At 48.4% G+C, this 14,817-nt stretch overlaps 1 protein-coding gene across 3 annotated transcripts in view; it reads left to right on the plus strand.

Annotated features, from left to right (window-relative positions):
- Positions 1 to 14,817, plus strand: part of TGFA (transforming growth factor alpha) — a 115,624-nt gene that overhangs the window by 84,319 nt on the left and 16,488 nt on the right. For 2 of the 3 annotated variants that reach the window (XM_025260843.3, XM_044925794.2), the window contains one exon: positions 10,291 to 10,408. In XM_025260843.3, coding sequence (XP_025116628.1) covers positions 10,291 to 10,408 — 118 coding nt within the window. Of the gene's footprint in view, positions 1 to 10,287; positions 10,409 to 14,817 lie in introns of all 3 variants that reach the window. The other variant, XM_006049244.4, reaches the window with a different exon arrangement.

A 14,817-nucleotide genomic window follows, 5' to 3' on the forward strand; every position in this document is an offset into this window, starting at 1 on the left:
CACATCAGGTGGCCAAAGTGTTGGAGCTTCAGCTTCAGCATCAGTCCTTCCAATGAATATTCAGGGTGATTTTCTTTAGGATGGACTAGTTTGATTTCTTTGCTGTCCGAGGGACAACTACTACTATAACTACTATTAATAATAACAGTAATCATTATTATTAGCATCACCACAGTCCAACTTCAGAAAACCCATATTGGGTTAAAAAATTTAAGTCCAGGTACTTTGTTTTTTAGGAATAGAATGGTGCTTTAATTTCAAGGAGAGTATTGGTAAAAAAAAAAATTGCTGCAAACACCAAACTTACTGGGAAACTTTAGATGAACTTGTTTCCTATTTCACTCAGAAAATTTAAGCCATCAGAAGAGAACTCCTCCAGACTCCTACAACTCTATCTACCAATTTGCCAACACCCATTCAATTATATGCTACCTTCCTCTTGACTCTTATAAATACATTATCTGAGCTTCTATTCTAAGGAAACCAACCTCATATACACTGGACCTCATCTCTTTATATTTTACATAAGGACAATGGTCAAAAATCTTTTTTATCTACATGTCCCTTTTTCGGAATCATTTTACATCATAAACCCAGGTACTTTAGATCAGTAGTCCCCAATCTTTTTGGCACCAGGGACCAGTTTTGTGGAAGACAGCTTTTCCATGGACCAGGATTGGTTGGGGGGGTGGTGAGTGGGGGTGGTGGTTTGGGGATGATTCAAGGTATTACATTTATTGTTTCATTTATCTCTATTATTATTATACCAGCTCATTAGATGAGCTGAGGTTAGATGCTGGAGGCTGGGGAGCCCTGCCTTAGATGGGACATGAAGCAGTCAAATTGTTTTTATATTCATGTTATCTGATTCTCTTCTGTTGCATTAGAAAAAGGTACCGAAAGTAATGCAAGTTCTGCCTTTGCCTTAGAAATAACCGCAAGCAGAATGAACCCCATTGGTGTCAAATACCACCAATGAGTGATTTTTTTCTCTGAATATGTATCTGTTTTCTTTTCTGTCTTTCCTCTCCCCTCCCTCTCTCTCTGTCTCTTTCACATACACACAGGTGTTGTGTTATTTAAAGCCAATATCTTTGTAGGAAATATGTTGTCTGTTTCTTCACTGATACCTTTCTTTAAATTTGGTTCCATCACATCTGATTCCCCTTGAGTCTTATCCTAAAGAGAGAAATGCTCAGAGGGGATTAAATGAGCTCAGACGCTCCCTTAGGTTCCCTTCCCACCCCCACCCAGCATCTTGTTTAAAGCTGCAAAAGCAATTCAGAGTCCAGTATAGCCCTGCTCTGAGCCAGAAGCTCCCGATTTCTTGGACATGAGCATCACGTAGCCCAGAGGTTGGGCTCTGGGGAGGGCAGGCTTTGTGAGACCCTTGGTAGTATCCTGTGGGCCAGTCCCCACCCTCTTTGCAACTACTCCTCAATTAACCATCATCTGTGGACAGAAATCTCTTTTTCATCTATGTTTTGCAGTCACTGCTCCCTCATGGGAATAATAAGTTTCACATGTACCGTCCCCGACTCCTCCCCCAGATAAATACTTCCTCTTGCTTCTCGTAAAAGTGCCCCTTTCTGATTACTAGAAAGTCATCTAGTTTCCTAACTGCCTAAGAAGCTAAGTATTCCCCTTCCTCACAGCCACGTGACTTGCAGAGTCTGATTGAGTTTGATTATGTGCCTTCTCAGCATCTGTCTCCTGGACTGAATAGTGTTCTAATCTTCTATAGCCCTTTACTCTCTTAAAATCAAAGAGAACTGAGATAAAAGCCTAGTTCCAGTACTTTCTAGCTGCATTGGCAAGTTTACCTAAGCTTTAGTTCTGTTTCCTCATCTGAAAAATAGAGAATAGTGATGTTGACCCCACAGGTGGTTTGAGGTCTAAGGAGATAACATGGTCTCCATGCTCTTAAATGGGGGTGGAGCAGTGGGCAGGGTCTAAAAGTCAGATGAAGACCAGGGGAAGGTAAAGATCAACTAGGGTCAAAATTAGCCAGTGTTGGAAAAAAATTGCTTAAAATGGAGTAAATCTGTATTCGAGGAAAAGTATATTATCTTTGATGTATAAGATTTGCTCTCAGAAAATTGCGAGTCTTAGGGTAGGGGTGGTAGTGACAAAAATGGTGCCTCAGTGACATCAGCGGGATGGCAGGGGATGGCAGAGCTTCTCAGTTACTTTTCTGTCATCGCTTAACTGTAACAAAGGATCATTGCCCCTTAAATGATGGTCCTGTGAAGCCAGACTACTTTCAGATTGCTTTATATCTGTCCTTTTTAAAGTGTTCGCTGCCCTTGGTTTGTGAATGAGTTGAGTGATTATATCATACCACCACCACACACATCCCAAATTCAGCAGAATTGAGCTCCCCTCGATTGACTAGTTCAGTTCAGTTCAGTCGCTCAGTCTTGTCCGACTCTTTGAGATCCCATGAATCGCAGCACACCAGGCCTCCCTGTCCATCACCAACTCCCAGAGTTCACTCAGACTCACGTCCATTGAGTCGGTGATGCCATCCAGCCATCTCATCCTCTGTCGTCCCCTTCTCCTCCTGCCCCCAATCCCTCCCAGCATCAGAGTCTTTTCCAATGAGTCAACTCTTTGCATGAGGTGGCCAAAGTACTGGAGTTTCAGCTTTAGCATCATTCCTTCCAAAGAACACCCAGGGCTGATCTCCCTCAGAATGGACTGGTTGGATCTCCTTGCAGTCCAAGGGACTCTCAAGAGTCTTCTCCAACACCACAGTTCAAAAGCATCAATTCTTCGGCACTCAGCTTTCTTCACAGTCCAACTCTCACATCCATACATGACCGACCACTGGAAAAACCATAGCCTTGACTAGATGGACCTTTGTTGGCAAAGTAATGTCTCTGCTTTTGAATATGCTATCTAGGTTGGTCATAACTTTCCTTCCAAGGAGTAAGCGTCTTTTAATTTCATGGCTGCAATCACCATCTGCAGTGATTTTGGAGCCCCCCCAAATAAAGTCTGACACTGTTTCCACTGTTTCCACTGTTTCCCCATCTATTTCCCATGAAGCGATGACTAGTAGCCCTTAGGAATGAGATGTATCTTCCTACTCCTGTGAATGTAACTGAGACTACTCTCCTGTACTCTGCTGACGCCCACTGTTTGCTTGAAACCACGCCCTGTTCAGCTGCCCCTCACGCTGGCACAGGAAATGCCCTCATTTGTTGTCTTCCTCTCTGTGGTAAAGGTCAGAAGCATTAGCACGCTCGGTGCTGACAGTGCTCTTCCTTGTCAGGATCACTTCTAAAATTTGTGATAGTTCTTTTTCTCACTCCCCTAATGCCCAGGGGAACCAGGGTCCCTGCTCACCAGTCTCTATCTGGGGAGGTGCCTGTGCCCTACACCACCCCTTTCTCTAAGCCCTGGCTTAGCACTTCTGCCGCCCAGGTGTAAGCCTCTGTACCAGCCTTCCCCTCACACACCGGCTAATTCTGCAGGTTCATGCGTTGGCTCATGTAAGCCTGGAGTTCCATCCCTGTAAAATGGGCTCACTGGGAGCCTAAAGCAAGCCTTCTCCACCCCAGAACTGAGCCCCAGAGGAGTTTGTGCCACTGGCCTTGGCCCTGGGAGCACCAGCAAGCTGATCTCAGATGCACTCAGCTCCATCCGCTCCCCTAACTTTACAGGGGCTGCTGACTAGCTCCCATCTTCATAAAATTCATCTATTGCCTTTTCTCCTAGACATTCCAGAAGCATTACTTGGCTTTAGACACTTTAGTGTCTGAAGAGAAAATACTCAGCCCCAGGTGAAAAACCTGTCTGAAAGTTCCTACTAAAAAAACAGGTGTCAGTCTTAGACTGTCAGAAAGTTAGCCATATCTGAGGAAGTAATGAAATGGCTATAAATGATGTAAGCTTCACAACAGGCAAACGTGCTTGCAACTGCTGATGTCTGGAGAAGAGAGTTGAGGAGTCGGCTCCGAGGGACCAGCCCCGCAGAAAATCCAGTTAGGGCTGCTTTTCAAGGGGGTGATTGTCCTCAGCGGTGTGGACGCCGCCTCCCCACACCCCTGGGGGAGCAGGGGTGTTAGAAGGCAGTGTTCAGATGGCTGCCTCTGACCCTTTTGACTGCAGAGACCCCTGCTTGAGTTGAAGCCGCGGTTTCCACACCCCCTAGATTGCTATTCCAGACCTTCTTCCTGTGAGTGGGGCGGGGGTTCCAGGCCCTATTAGTGGGTCTGTGGTCTCTAGGCAAAGCTTTCATAGCTTCATGAGAGAACAGCGGTGTCTGCGAGAAACGCATTTGGTTAACAAGCTGCGGAGGCCTCTCATAAATTTCAGAGCAACAGGAACTGAAGGACTTCAAAACTCCAACTGCAGATGGGCTTGGTATGAGGTCTGTTCCGCAAACCAGAGCATTTGATTTTCCAATCAGCCCACATGTGCATCAGACCCAGTGCCTGGAGGAGAGGAGGGCAGGGTCTGGAGCCCAAGGGAGGGGCAGCCTACTCACTCCTCCCTGCCTGGACCCCCAGGGCCTCCTTGGAGTTTCTGTTGGCCTCACCTTTCTTTTCCAAGTGAGGTGGGGTTTTCTGTTTTAAGTGTCTAGACCTTTCCTTCCTTCACTTTGATATTTACTTGAGTTTCCAGAAAGAAGAGAGAGAAAAACTAAGAGGGAGAAAGTAGAGGACGGTAGAGCAAAAATAAGGCGAGAGAAGAGGGGGAAGGGAAACAGAGGGACAGAGGCAGGCTGAAAGACTCCTTCTCTGGGAAGATGCTGGGAGTCGGGGAGTTTCCTTGTATGGCTCATAGTTATGTGTGAAAATGAAGCTGCTCAGTCATGTCCGACTCTTTGCAACCCCATGGGCCATGGAATTCTCCAGGCCAGAATACTGGAGTGGGTATCCGTTCCCTTCTCCAGGGGATCTTCCCAACTCAGGGATCAAACCCAGGTCTCCCTCATTGCAGGCTGTTTCTTTACCAGCTGAGCCACAAGGGAAGCCCAAGAATACTGGAGTGGGCAGCCTATCCCTTCTCCAGTGGATCTTCCCGACCCAGGAATCAAACCGGGGTCTCCTGCATTGCAGGCAGATTGTTTACCAACTGAGCTATCAGGGAAGCCCCTCATAGTTATGTAAGTGAAAGAAAGAAAGTGAAGTTGCTCAGTCGTGCCCGACTCTTTGCGACCCCATGGATAGTAGTCTGCACCAAGCTTCTCCGTCCATGGGGTTTTCAAGGCAAGAGTACTAGAGTGGGTTGCCATTTCCTTCTCCAGGGAATCTTCCCAACCCAGGGATCGAACCCAGGTCTCTCACATTGTAGACAGACGCTTTACTGTCTGAGCCACCAGGGAAGTCCCATAGTTAAGTAAGTTACCAGCAAATCCTCCACCTGATGTGACCGCCCGCCCTGCCTGGCCATAAGGCCAGCAACCAGCATGTAAGGCACACTCAGAAAGCAAAGCCTCTTCTCCCCTCCCAGCCGTGCCCAGAGCCCCTTTTCTCCACAGCATCCCTGGAGCTTGTGTTAGCATCAGTAGGACCGGTCTCGTCTGTGAGCATACCATGCTGCGGTGTTGGGGTTTTCAGTGCAGATTCTAGTGGTACCTGAGGCAAATACCTATAAAAGCCCCAAAACAGGAATAAAATCTCCCCCTGACCTGTAGGGAACTTTGCATGCTGCATAGGGCTTTTAGGTTTCTCAGCCCAGGAGACTTAGCCAGGCTGCCCCCTGAGGTTGCTGCAAGTGCAGAGGGCCAGGAGGTGGCCCAGCCTCGGGCCATATCTGGTCTCGTCCTCCCCATCCATTTCCCCAGCACAGGTCACACACCCCCAGAACCACTGGACTGGAAACAGGAACCACCCTCACTGCACACATTGAGCTGCTCGGGGTTAAGCACCAGGATGGCACCCAATGCAGACCTTGAACTAAATGCTCACTCTTAAAATGTTTGGGATGTCACGTGAGGTCAAGCTCATATGACAGAATAGAAATAAAAAGTTTTCATGAGTATGTCTGTGTGTGTGTGTGTGTGTGTGTGTGCAGGCACACAGGCAATGTGGGACTGTAGCCCACCAGGCTCCTCTGTCCATGGAATCCTCCAAGCAAGAATACTGGAGCGGATTGTCATTTCCTTCTTCAGGGGATCTTCCCAACCCAGGGATCAACCCTGGGTCTCCTGCATTGCAGGCAGATTCTTTAACAACGATGCCACCAGGCAAGCCCAGTTCTCCCAAAGTGGTGGATTAAGGATGAGTTTTATTCTCGAAAATGTTTTTTATTTTACATTGGCACTTACAAAAGATTTCCACAGTGATGTATCACTTTTGTAGTCAGGAAAAGGGGGTTTAAGATAAACAATATTTTAGTGATCATGATCATCACCTAGCATCCCTTGGTCCCATCAGCACCTGGGGTTGAGTCAGAACAGTGGGTTGTGGAAGACCAGGAAGCTACCTTCTAAGCATCAGACTCCCCACCTCATCCTGCTCTCTGACTGCAGGGAACAAAGCAGCCGTGTTTGCCTTCATCACTGTGACGAAGGCAGGGAGTTTCCCCATCGCCTGGGCTCTTTGGCTCTTAGCTGTTGAACAGCAGGCGGTGACATTGGCAAGTGTCTCTGCCCTGTCTTCCTGGAAGATGTTGTTCACCATAACACTTGAAGTCCCCTTCAAAAGCAGCTGTAGAAGTTGCCCTCTGACCATAGACCTGGGCAAAGCTGAGCCTGTCCTGCGTATGCAAAATGGGTGCTGCTGCTAAGTCGCTTCAGTCATGTCCGACTCTGTGTGACCCCATAGACGGCAGCCCACCAGGCTCCTCTGTCCCTGGGATTCTCCAGGCAAGAACACTGGAGTGGGTTGCCATTTCCTCCTCCAGTGCATGAAAGTGAAAAGTGAAAGTGAAGTAGCTCAGTCGTGTCCTACTCTTCGAGACCCCATGGACTGTAGCCTACCAGGCTCCTCCATCCATGGGATTTTCCAGGCAAGAGTACTGGAGTGGGGTGCCATTGCCTTCTCCAGCAAAATGGGTGCATTTCTATCTAATGGACTGTGTGCATCCTTGCTTAGATGGCCTGGAGGCATGGAACATCAGCACGTGCTCAGGACTCTGATGTGTCTTCGTGTGTAACCTGATACCTGACTTCTTGGTTCATTTAGACCCCTGCCCTTGTATTCCTTTGTCTGCTCTGCCCTTCCCATTCTCACTGCCTGTCTCTGTCTCTTTCTGTTTCTTCCTCTTTCCCCCATTTCCCTCCTCCGCCCCCCTCTCTCCATCTCTGTCTCTCCTTCCCTCTGTCCTTTCTGTGTATCTTCTCTCCCTCCCCGCCACCCACCCAATAGCCCCTCCCTCCCTCTCCATCTCTCTCTCTCTCTTTCTCTCTCTCACACACGCACACCTTTCCCACTTGCATCTCCTTTCTGTGGTACCTATTTTTATAAAGCCTCAAGTCATTTATGAGATGAGGCAAAATATCCATAAATACAGGTTAAACAAGATCGCCACACGGAGTCTCCTCCTGCCCCATCAGCTCTGGGGAGTAGTGTTCCCACAGACAGATTCCAGGTGTTCCTTTTAATATGTTTCTGTTGACCTGACACTTCACCACCAAGACCATCAGCGGATTCTAGGCTTTAGTATCACAGAGGAGCTTGGAGAGCTGGAAGATGATCGGCTCCAACAAGTGTCCCTTTCAGGAGCCCTGTTGTTTTACTCTTCTGAGAGGCCTCTTGTCTCTCTCTCCATTGTTTCCTGTGATACTAGCTTGGTTCTGGTGATGAGTGCCCATCAGAATCACCCGGAGGGCAAAAGGTGCTGTATGTCAATTCTGTCTCAATAAACCTGACTTTAAAAAAAAATCACTTGGGCTGGGCAGCTTGTCACACAAATTCCTAGGCCCCACCTCAAGGATCCTAATCCTGTAGTCTAGGGTGGGGCCCAGGAACTTGGCTTTCTGACAAGCTGCAGGGATGTGAAGCTGTCGGCCCACAGATCACACGTGAAGGAGCCTGGCTGTGAGCCCTGACAAGGGACTCGAAAGAGCCACTTGGAGGAGGTTGTCTAAAAGGCCTTCTATAGAGCTTATCAAAAGCCTTTTTTGACATCTAATCAAATTAGATCCACTGGTCTCCAGTCCCTTCATCTCTCCATATTTGCCCCTTGACGAGTTTAGTGAGCACAGAAATGCTGGTTATGTGACCTACAGCAGACCCTTTCAGCCTCAACTTATCATCCCAGTGTCTGCTGTCGGCAAGTGGCCAAGCCACTCATGAACCACCTGGGCCCAGGACTCGTAGGTAACTGTAATCAGCCCCCGTGTCCTGGAGGCGACTGCTGGGCAGGGACGTGCTGCAGGCAGGAGCAGGGCTGGCCAACTGTCCTGGCTTGGGGCTTCTCTGCTGGTCTTCACATGTGAAAGTCACTATCTTCAGTGACTGAAAGGCACCCCTGGACTTTTAGTTGCACTTCAGTGACTTATGGGGAGAGGAGGAGATTATATACTAGAGTGGTCTGGTCACATGTGGGGACTCATTAGCATCATGGAATTGTGGGTGCTGATAACAGAAGAGCTAATAGTGAGCACGGTACTTAATACGCTTGGCCTCGCTCAACCTCAGAGCCACCACGAGGCAGAGGACCCGCCGTCTCACAGAGGTGGAAGCTCAGAAGGGCATCCAGGCAGCAGAGGCAGGACCCTATTCCATGTCTTTCTGCCTCCTCAGCCCAAGGTCATGACCCCTAAGGGCTCTGCATCAAGGATTCTGCTGTTTTTTTTGTTGTTGTTCAATCGCTAAGTCATGTCCAACTCTTTGTGGCCCCATGGACTGCAGCACGCCAGGCTTACCTGTCCTTCACTATCTCCTGGAGTTTGCTCAATTTCATGTCCATTGAGGTGGTGACGCTATCTAACCTCTCATCCTCTGCCTCCCCATTCTCCTTTTGCCTTCCATCTTTCCCAGCATCAGGCTCTTTTCCATTGAATCAGCTCTTCGCATCAGGTGGCCAAAGTATTGGAGCTTCAGCATCAGCCCTTCCAATGAATATTCAGGGTTGATTTTCTTTAGGATTGACTGGTTTATTCTCCTTGTAGTCCAAGAGATTCTCAAGAGTCTCCTTCAGCACCATAATTTGAAAGCATCAAAGCTGTGCTTTTTAGGCTCTGTTTTTTCCATTAGAATTATGAGTTTTCCAAAATTGTGATACTTCTAAAAGCAAATCATAAATAGACATGAGTTTACTATTTCATGATGGTTGAAAATCTTACAATATGAAATCGGAGTTTAATTCACTGAAAAACACAAGAGCTCATGCACATATATTTCCCCCCCAAAAAATATATGAGGACGACCTACTCCCTAAATGCCCAAACACAAATATAAGAGAACCTTTTGAAAGATGCAACAAAAACATCTGTCATGCCATCTTGAAATAGCTACCTACTGTGTCTGAAGGGTTATTTGGACAAAACAGGGCTACTGGAGCCTAATAAATCCCTTTGGGCTGGTCAGTAGGTGACGTGTGGTTCCTTACAGTGCTTCTGAGCAGCCTGAGAAGTCTCATGATGGCCCAAGCTCCTGAGAGTCACAGAGCTCCGAGTGGACCTGACTCTGTTGCCTCTCCCTACCGCCACCCTGGCTTTCCCAGCCCTGCCTGTGCCACTCCCAGGTGGACTTGGATGCATTAAGTCATCTTCACGGCATGATCACAACTGATACCACCACCCCAGAGAGACCCTGCCACCATGCTTCTGTAAATCCTTCCCAGACTTCTTCAGGTCTAAATTTCTGTGTGTTTGCATAGAATCATACTATATAGACCACACTGGAAATGCACCGCTTCTCTTACAGTTATATATCATGAACATCTTTTTGCATCATAATTCTTCCTCAGCATCAACTTAATGGTTAAATAGTACTCTTTTGTAACTTTCTTCAGTTTCTTGCCTTTAAAACAGATTTTTATGGAGGCTGTCTTTTAAAAAAATGATCTCTGTCATTTTGCAAAAGTAAAATTAGGTCGTTCTTGGGGAATAGGCTTTAAATAGTAAAATTGCTGTGATATATCTGAATTACACTGAGGCTTTGGGGGAGACTGTTTTGTTTCATACAAAGCTAAGTAAGTAAAGCCCCCTGGAAAGCTCACAAGCAGGTTCTGGACTGGCCGTTAGATAATTCATGAGAGCTGAGGAGGAGATGCTGGTAGGGACTAGAAACCCCAGCCATCCGGGCTCCTTCTGCAGGGGGGTGGGGACCTGTGGTATGTCTTGCTGTGCCTTGACTCTGAGCCAAATGTCTTCTCTCTCCCCAGCAGACCCGCCCGTGGCTGCAGCTGTGGTGTCCCATTTTAATGACTGCCCAGATTCCCACAGTCAGTTCTGCTTCCATGGAACCTGCAGGTTTTTGGTGCAGGAGGAGAAGCCAGCGTGTGTGTAAGTGTCCCCTATGGTCTGCAGTGCTGGGGCTGCAGGCGTTCCAGCCACCACTTAAAACAGCATTTACCTCCACAAGCCATGCCAGAGCCGCCTGAGAACCCTGGACCCAGACATAATGGAGAATCAGAACAGTGGGCTGAGGGACACCTTGCTTCAACCCTGCTGGTCCCGGCCCAGAGGCACTGAGGCTGGATTCCTAGGACGTGGAGCCTGGGTGTCTGCATTTTTAACAAGCATCTCAGGTGGCTGCTGGGTTCAGCAAAGTCTAAAACTTCCTGAGTTCAAGTGAGGTTTTTCCTTTTTTTTTTTTAATTGAAGTAAAGTTGATTTGGGCTTCCCAGGTGGCTCAGTGGTAAAGAACCTGCCTGCTAATGCAGGAGACACCAGAGATGAGGGTTCCATTTATGGGTGGGGAAGATCCCCTGAAGGAGGAAATGGCAACCCATTCTAGTATTCTTACCTGAAAAATCCCAGGGACAAAGGAACCTGGTGGGCTACAGTCCGTGGGGTTGCAGAAGAGTCGGATATGACTGAACGCACCTGCATAGTGGATTCACAGTGTTATGTTAGTATCAGGTGTGTAGCAAAGCAATTCAGTTATATACTTATATATATAATACATGTATTCTTCCTGAGATTCTTTTCCATGATAGGTTATTATAAGATATTTAATATTGTTCCCTGGGCTATACAGTAGGTCCCTATTATTTGCCCATTTTATATATAGTAGTATATATCTGTTAATCTCAAACTCCTAATCTTGGATTCAAGTTTAATTCACTACTTAGAATTTTTGGAGAGCAAGACACTGGGTTGGATCCCTCTGAGTGGCCAGTATCTCTGAGATGAAGTCTGTGCCCTCTGGCATCTTTACCGCACAGCAAATAAAGTAAGCCAGAAGGGCACACAAAAGGTTGGTGTGCCTGATTGGCAACAGGACAGAACAACTTGGGAACAAAGATGGGCATAGCGGGCCCAGCATGAGGTGGGGTGGGGGTGGGGGTGTGGGGGGCAGGGTGCAGGGAGGCTTGCTTCTTAAAATATAGCTGAGCCCACCCACATCTACTGAATCAGAATCTCTAGGAATGGGACCCAGGAGTCACATTAGTTAAAAGCCACCAGTGATTGCAATCAGAGAAGGCAATGGCACCCCACTCCAGTACTCTTGCCTGGAAAATCGCATGGATGGAGGAGCCTGGAAGGCTGCAGTCCATGGGGTCTCTGAGGGTTGGACATGAGCGACTTCACTTTCACTCTTCACTTTCATGCATTGGAGAAGGAAATGGCAGCCCACTCCAGTGTTCTTGCCTGGAGAATCCCAGGGACGGGGGAGCCTGGTGGGCTGCCTTCTATGGGGTCGCACAGAGTCGGACACGACTGAAGCGACTTAGCAGCAGCAGCAGTGAGTGCAGTGGTCAGCCCGACTGGGCAAGAAAGGCACATAAGTAAAGCCTTCTAGAGCAGGTGTTGGACTTAGGCTGACGGGGAAAGCAGAGAAGTTACTCCAGGCCTGGACACTCACGCATCCCGACCCTTTGCATGCACTTCCAGCTTATTTTATTAGCTGTACTATACTGTTATGTGTCAGTGCGGCCACAGCAGGGAGGAGACAAACCTGCAGGTGGGTTGGAGGCCAGGGCCTGTTGGAAGTGAGCCTTTATTCTCTAGCCAGTGGGAGCCATCAGTTTGGGAAAGGGATGTTTCAAGAAAGTTAACCTGTACATGGGGGAATACTGTAAGTTGGCCCTGTACTCAGCCTTGGCACTGTGGACATTTGGGGCTGGGTAACCCTTTGTTGTGTGGGCACGCCTGTGTGGCTGAAGGATGTTAGCATCCCTGGCCTCTACCCTCCAGGTGCCAGTACCACTTCCCCCAACAGTCGTGGCAATCAAAAATGTCTCCAGCCATTGCCAAATGTACCCTGGGGTGGGAGGGCTTTGTGGAGGAGGCACAATTGTCCTCCACCCCCTTTAAGAATCATCCATCTCTACGAAAATGCCATTTTTATAGGTGGAAAATGGAAGTCAGCAATTTCATATGATCCAACCTAATAGTACCAGTGTGTGTGTGCTAAGTCACTTTAGTCATGTCCAACTCTTTGTGACCCTATGGACCATGGCCTGCCAGGCTCCTCTGTCCATGGGGATTCTCCAGGCAAGAATACTGGAGTGGGTTGCCATGCCCTCCTCCAGGGGATCTTCCCAACCTGGGGGATCAAACACACATCTCTGGCATTGGCAGGTGGGTTCTTTACCACCAGCGCCGCCTGGGAAGCCACTGGTACTGGTAAATAATACTAAATGTTAATAAAAAGCCAGTGTTTATTGCGCTTTGCTTCATGCCAGTCACTGTTCTAAGCACGATCCACATGTTAACTCATGTAATTCTCATGATGACCCCAGGGCATGGAGAGGTTGTGCCCTGATCACAAAGGAGAGTGCACATTCAGACCTGGCTGGTCTGTCTCCTAAAGCTGCTTTCTTATCCACGATGCTGAAGGGTATCAGGAGTAGCCGAGGGGACTGGGAGAGCCTGCCACAGTAAGCGGTGGTGGGTAGGACTCTCCTTTTCCTGAGGTGCAGCTATGTGAGACTGTGCAGTGGCCCCTGGGGGTGCCTCTGGGCCTCACTGGGAGGGGCACACTGGCCACCTTCCTCCAGGAGAACTGGATAAGGCCCCAGGTCACATCTGCAGAGCCAAGAGCCCTCCTGCCCACCCCATAAATACAAAGCACGCTGATGACAAGAGTCACTGTCATTCATGATTACCACTCTTATGAAAATACACATGGGAGCCTTGGGGACTGATAGGATTGTTTTTGTTACTTGCCTGATCATCGTGGAAAAACACTGGCCCTGAAGGAAGTGCGACTTTTTAGCCCAGATCTCAGGAAGCCTCCAGTGCAGCAGGTGGAGGGTCTTCTTCCTTCTAGTCGCGTCTAGTGCCAAGACCTCAGGCTACCCCCGGCTATGCGATGAGAGAGTCTTCTTTGGAGAGAGAGGACAGTTCTGGCCAAAATTGTGTCAGAAGGTTAGTGTTTCCACCAGATCGGGGGCTGTTCTAAATGTTGAGAGCTGGCAGCCTTGAGCCTGGGTCAGCAGAGACCCAGAGCGATAACCCGACCTGTGGCTGAGCCCCATTGGCTGGTGGAAGCCTTCTGAGAGTGGGGCGTGGGGGGCGCTCTTGTTCTTCTCAGTCTGGGTGCCAAGCTCTGCTTTTGGCTCAAGGAGATCATTGTCCATCACATTTACACGCCATCAATGTTGGTTTTCTGGACAGCTGGCCGCCTCTCTCCCCACTCACACTGTAACTATTACTATAAATGATAATAGTGAGCTCTGGGTAAAAACTGTAGCTGTGTGCCAGCCCCAGCTCCGCATACAGTGACGCATGCTGCTCTCTCATCCTTCCTCTCAAGTAGAGATTCTCGCCCTTATTGTGTAAATCAGAAGACTTAAGCTCAGAGAAGTTAGGCAACTTGCCTGGAGTCCCGGAGCCCATATACAGTGGAGCTGGGTTCAGTCCCATCAGTTTTAGCCCCTCAAACCCATGTTCTGTTTTGTTGCCCCGAAGGGCACTCTTTCTGCTTAGCCTCACAGAGTTCGCCTCAAAAAGCTAAGCTTTTGTTTCCAGGAAAGGTATTGGCACTGCCCCTTTGCAGGCAAACCTTCCTCCAGGGGAACGTCAGTGTCATTCCCAACCTTGTTGCCCTGAGCACAGACTTTCAAGGATTCCTTCCTCTGGGTCAAGGGCAGAGTCTGTAGAATCCGCTTTTGCAGTTTGGGGAAGCTGACTATCTCTGGGAGGCATGGCCATGCAAGATTTTACCTCGCCTGTACCTCAGTTTCCCCAGTGGGTCTTGGCGGTCTAGGGGCGGTATTCAGCGCGCAGATGTGTTTCATGTAGTGGTAGATGAACCTGAATTATTCTTTGGTGGTTTTAATTAATTGCTTGCATTTTGGAAGTCAGGTTTACAACTCCAAGCAGACACCCAGCTTCTCTGGAGCACAGCCTGCCTTCTCCAGTTCCCCAGTTTCTACCTCTGCCCACTGCTCCCTGACACCAAAGCTGCGGCCAGTCCATCATCCTGTCGCCCTTCTTTTCTGCTCACAACAGCCAGCTTTGATCACTTCTGTCGCCACATGAGCCTCTAAGCTCGGTGAGGGCAGGACCATACCTTATACCTCTTTGTACTTTCGATACTTAGAAGAGTGTTCTAATTCATTCATTGCCACTAGATCAGAAATTCTGAGTCTGTGCAGAGAAAGCAAAGCCTGCTGTTCTTGCTCTTAAGAACCGCCCTAGCTCTGGGGGAACTGACACACTCATCCTAGCAGTAAAACTCGCAAACCTTGAGGTTAAGGGCATGTCAGTCATGGATTTACAAGGAAAACCCACAGGGGCTG

Source organism: Bubalus bubalis, chromosome 12 (genome assembly GCF_019923935.1).
Source record: "Bubalus bubalis isolate 160015118507 breed Murrah chromosome 12, NDDB_SH_1, whole genome shotgun sequence".
Taxonomy (NCBI): Eukaryota; Metazoa; Chordata; class Mammalia; order Artiodactyla; family Bovidae; genus Bubalus; species Bubalus bubalis.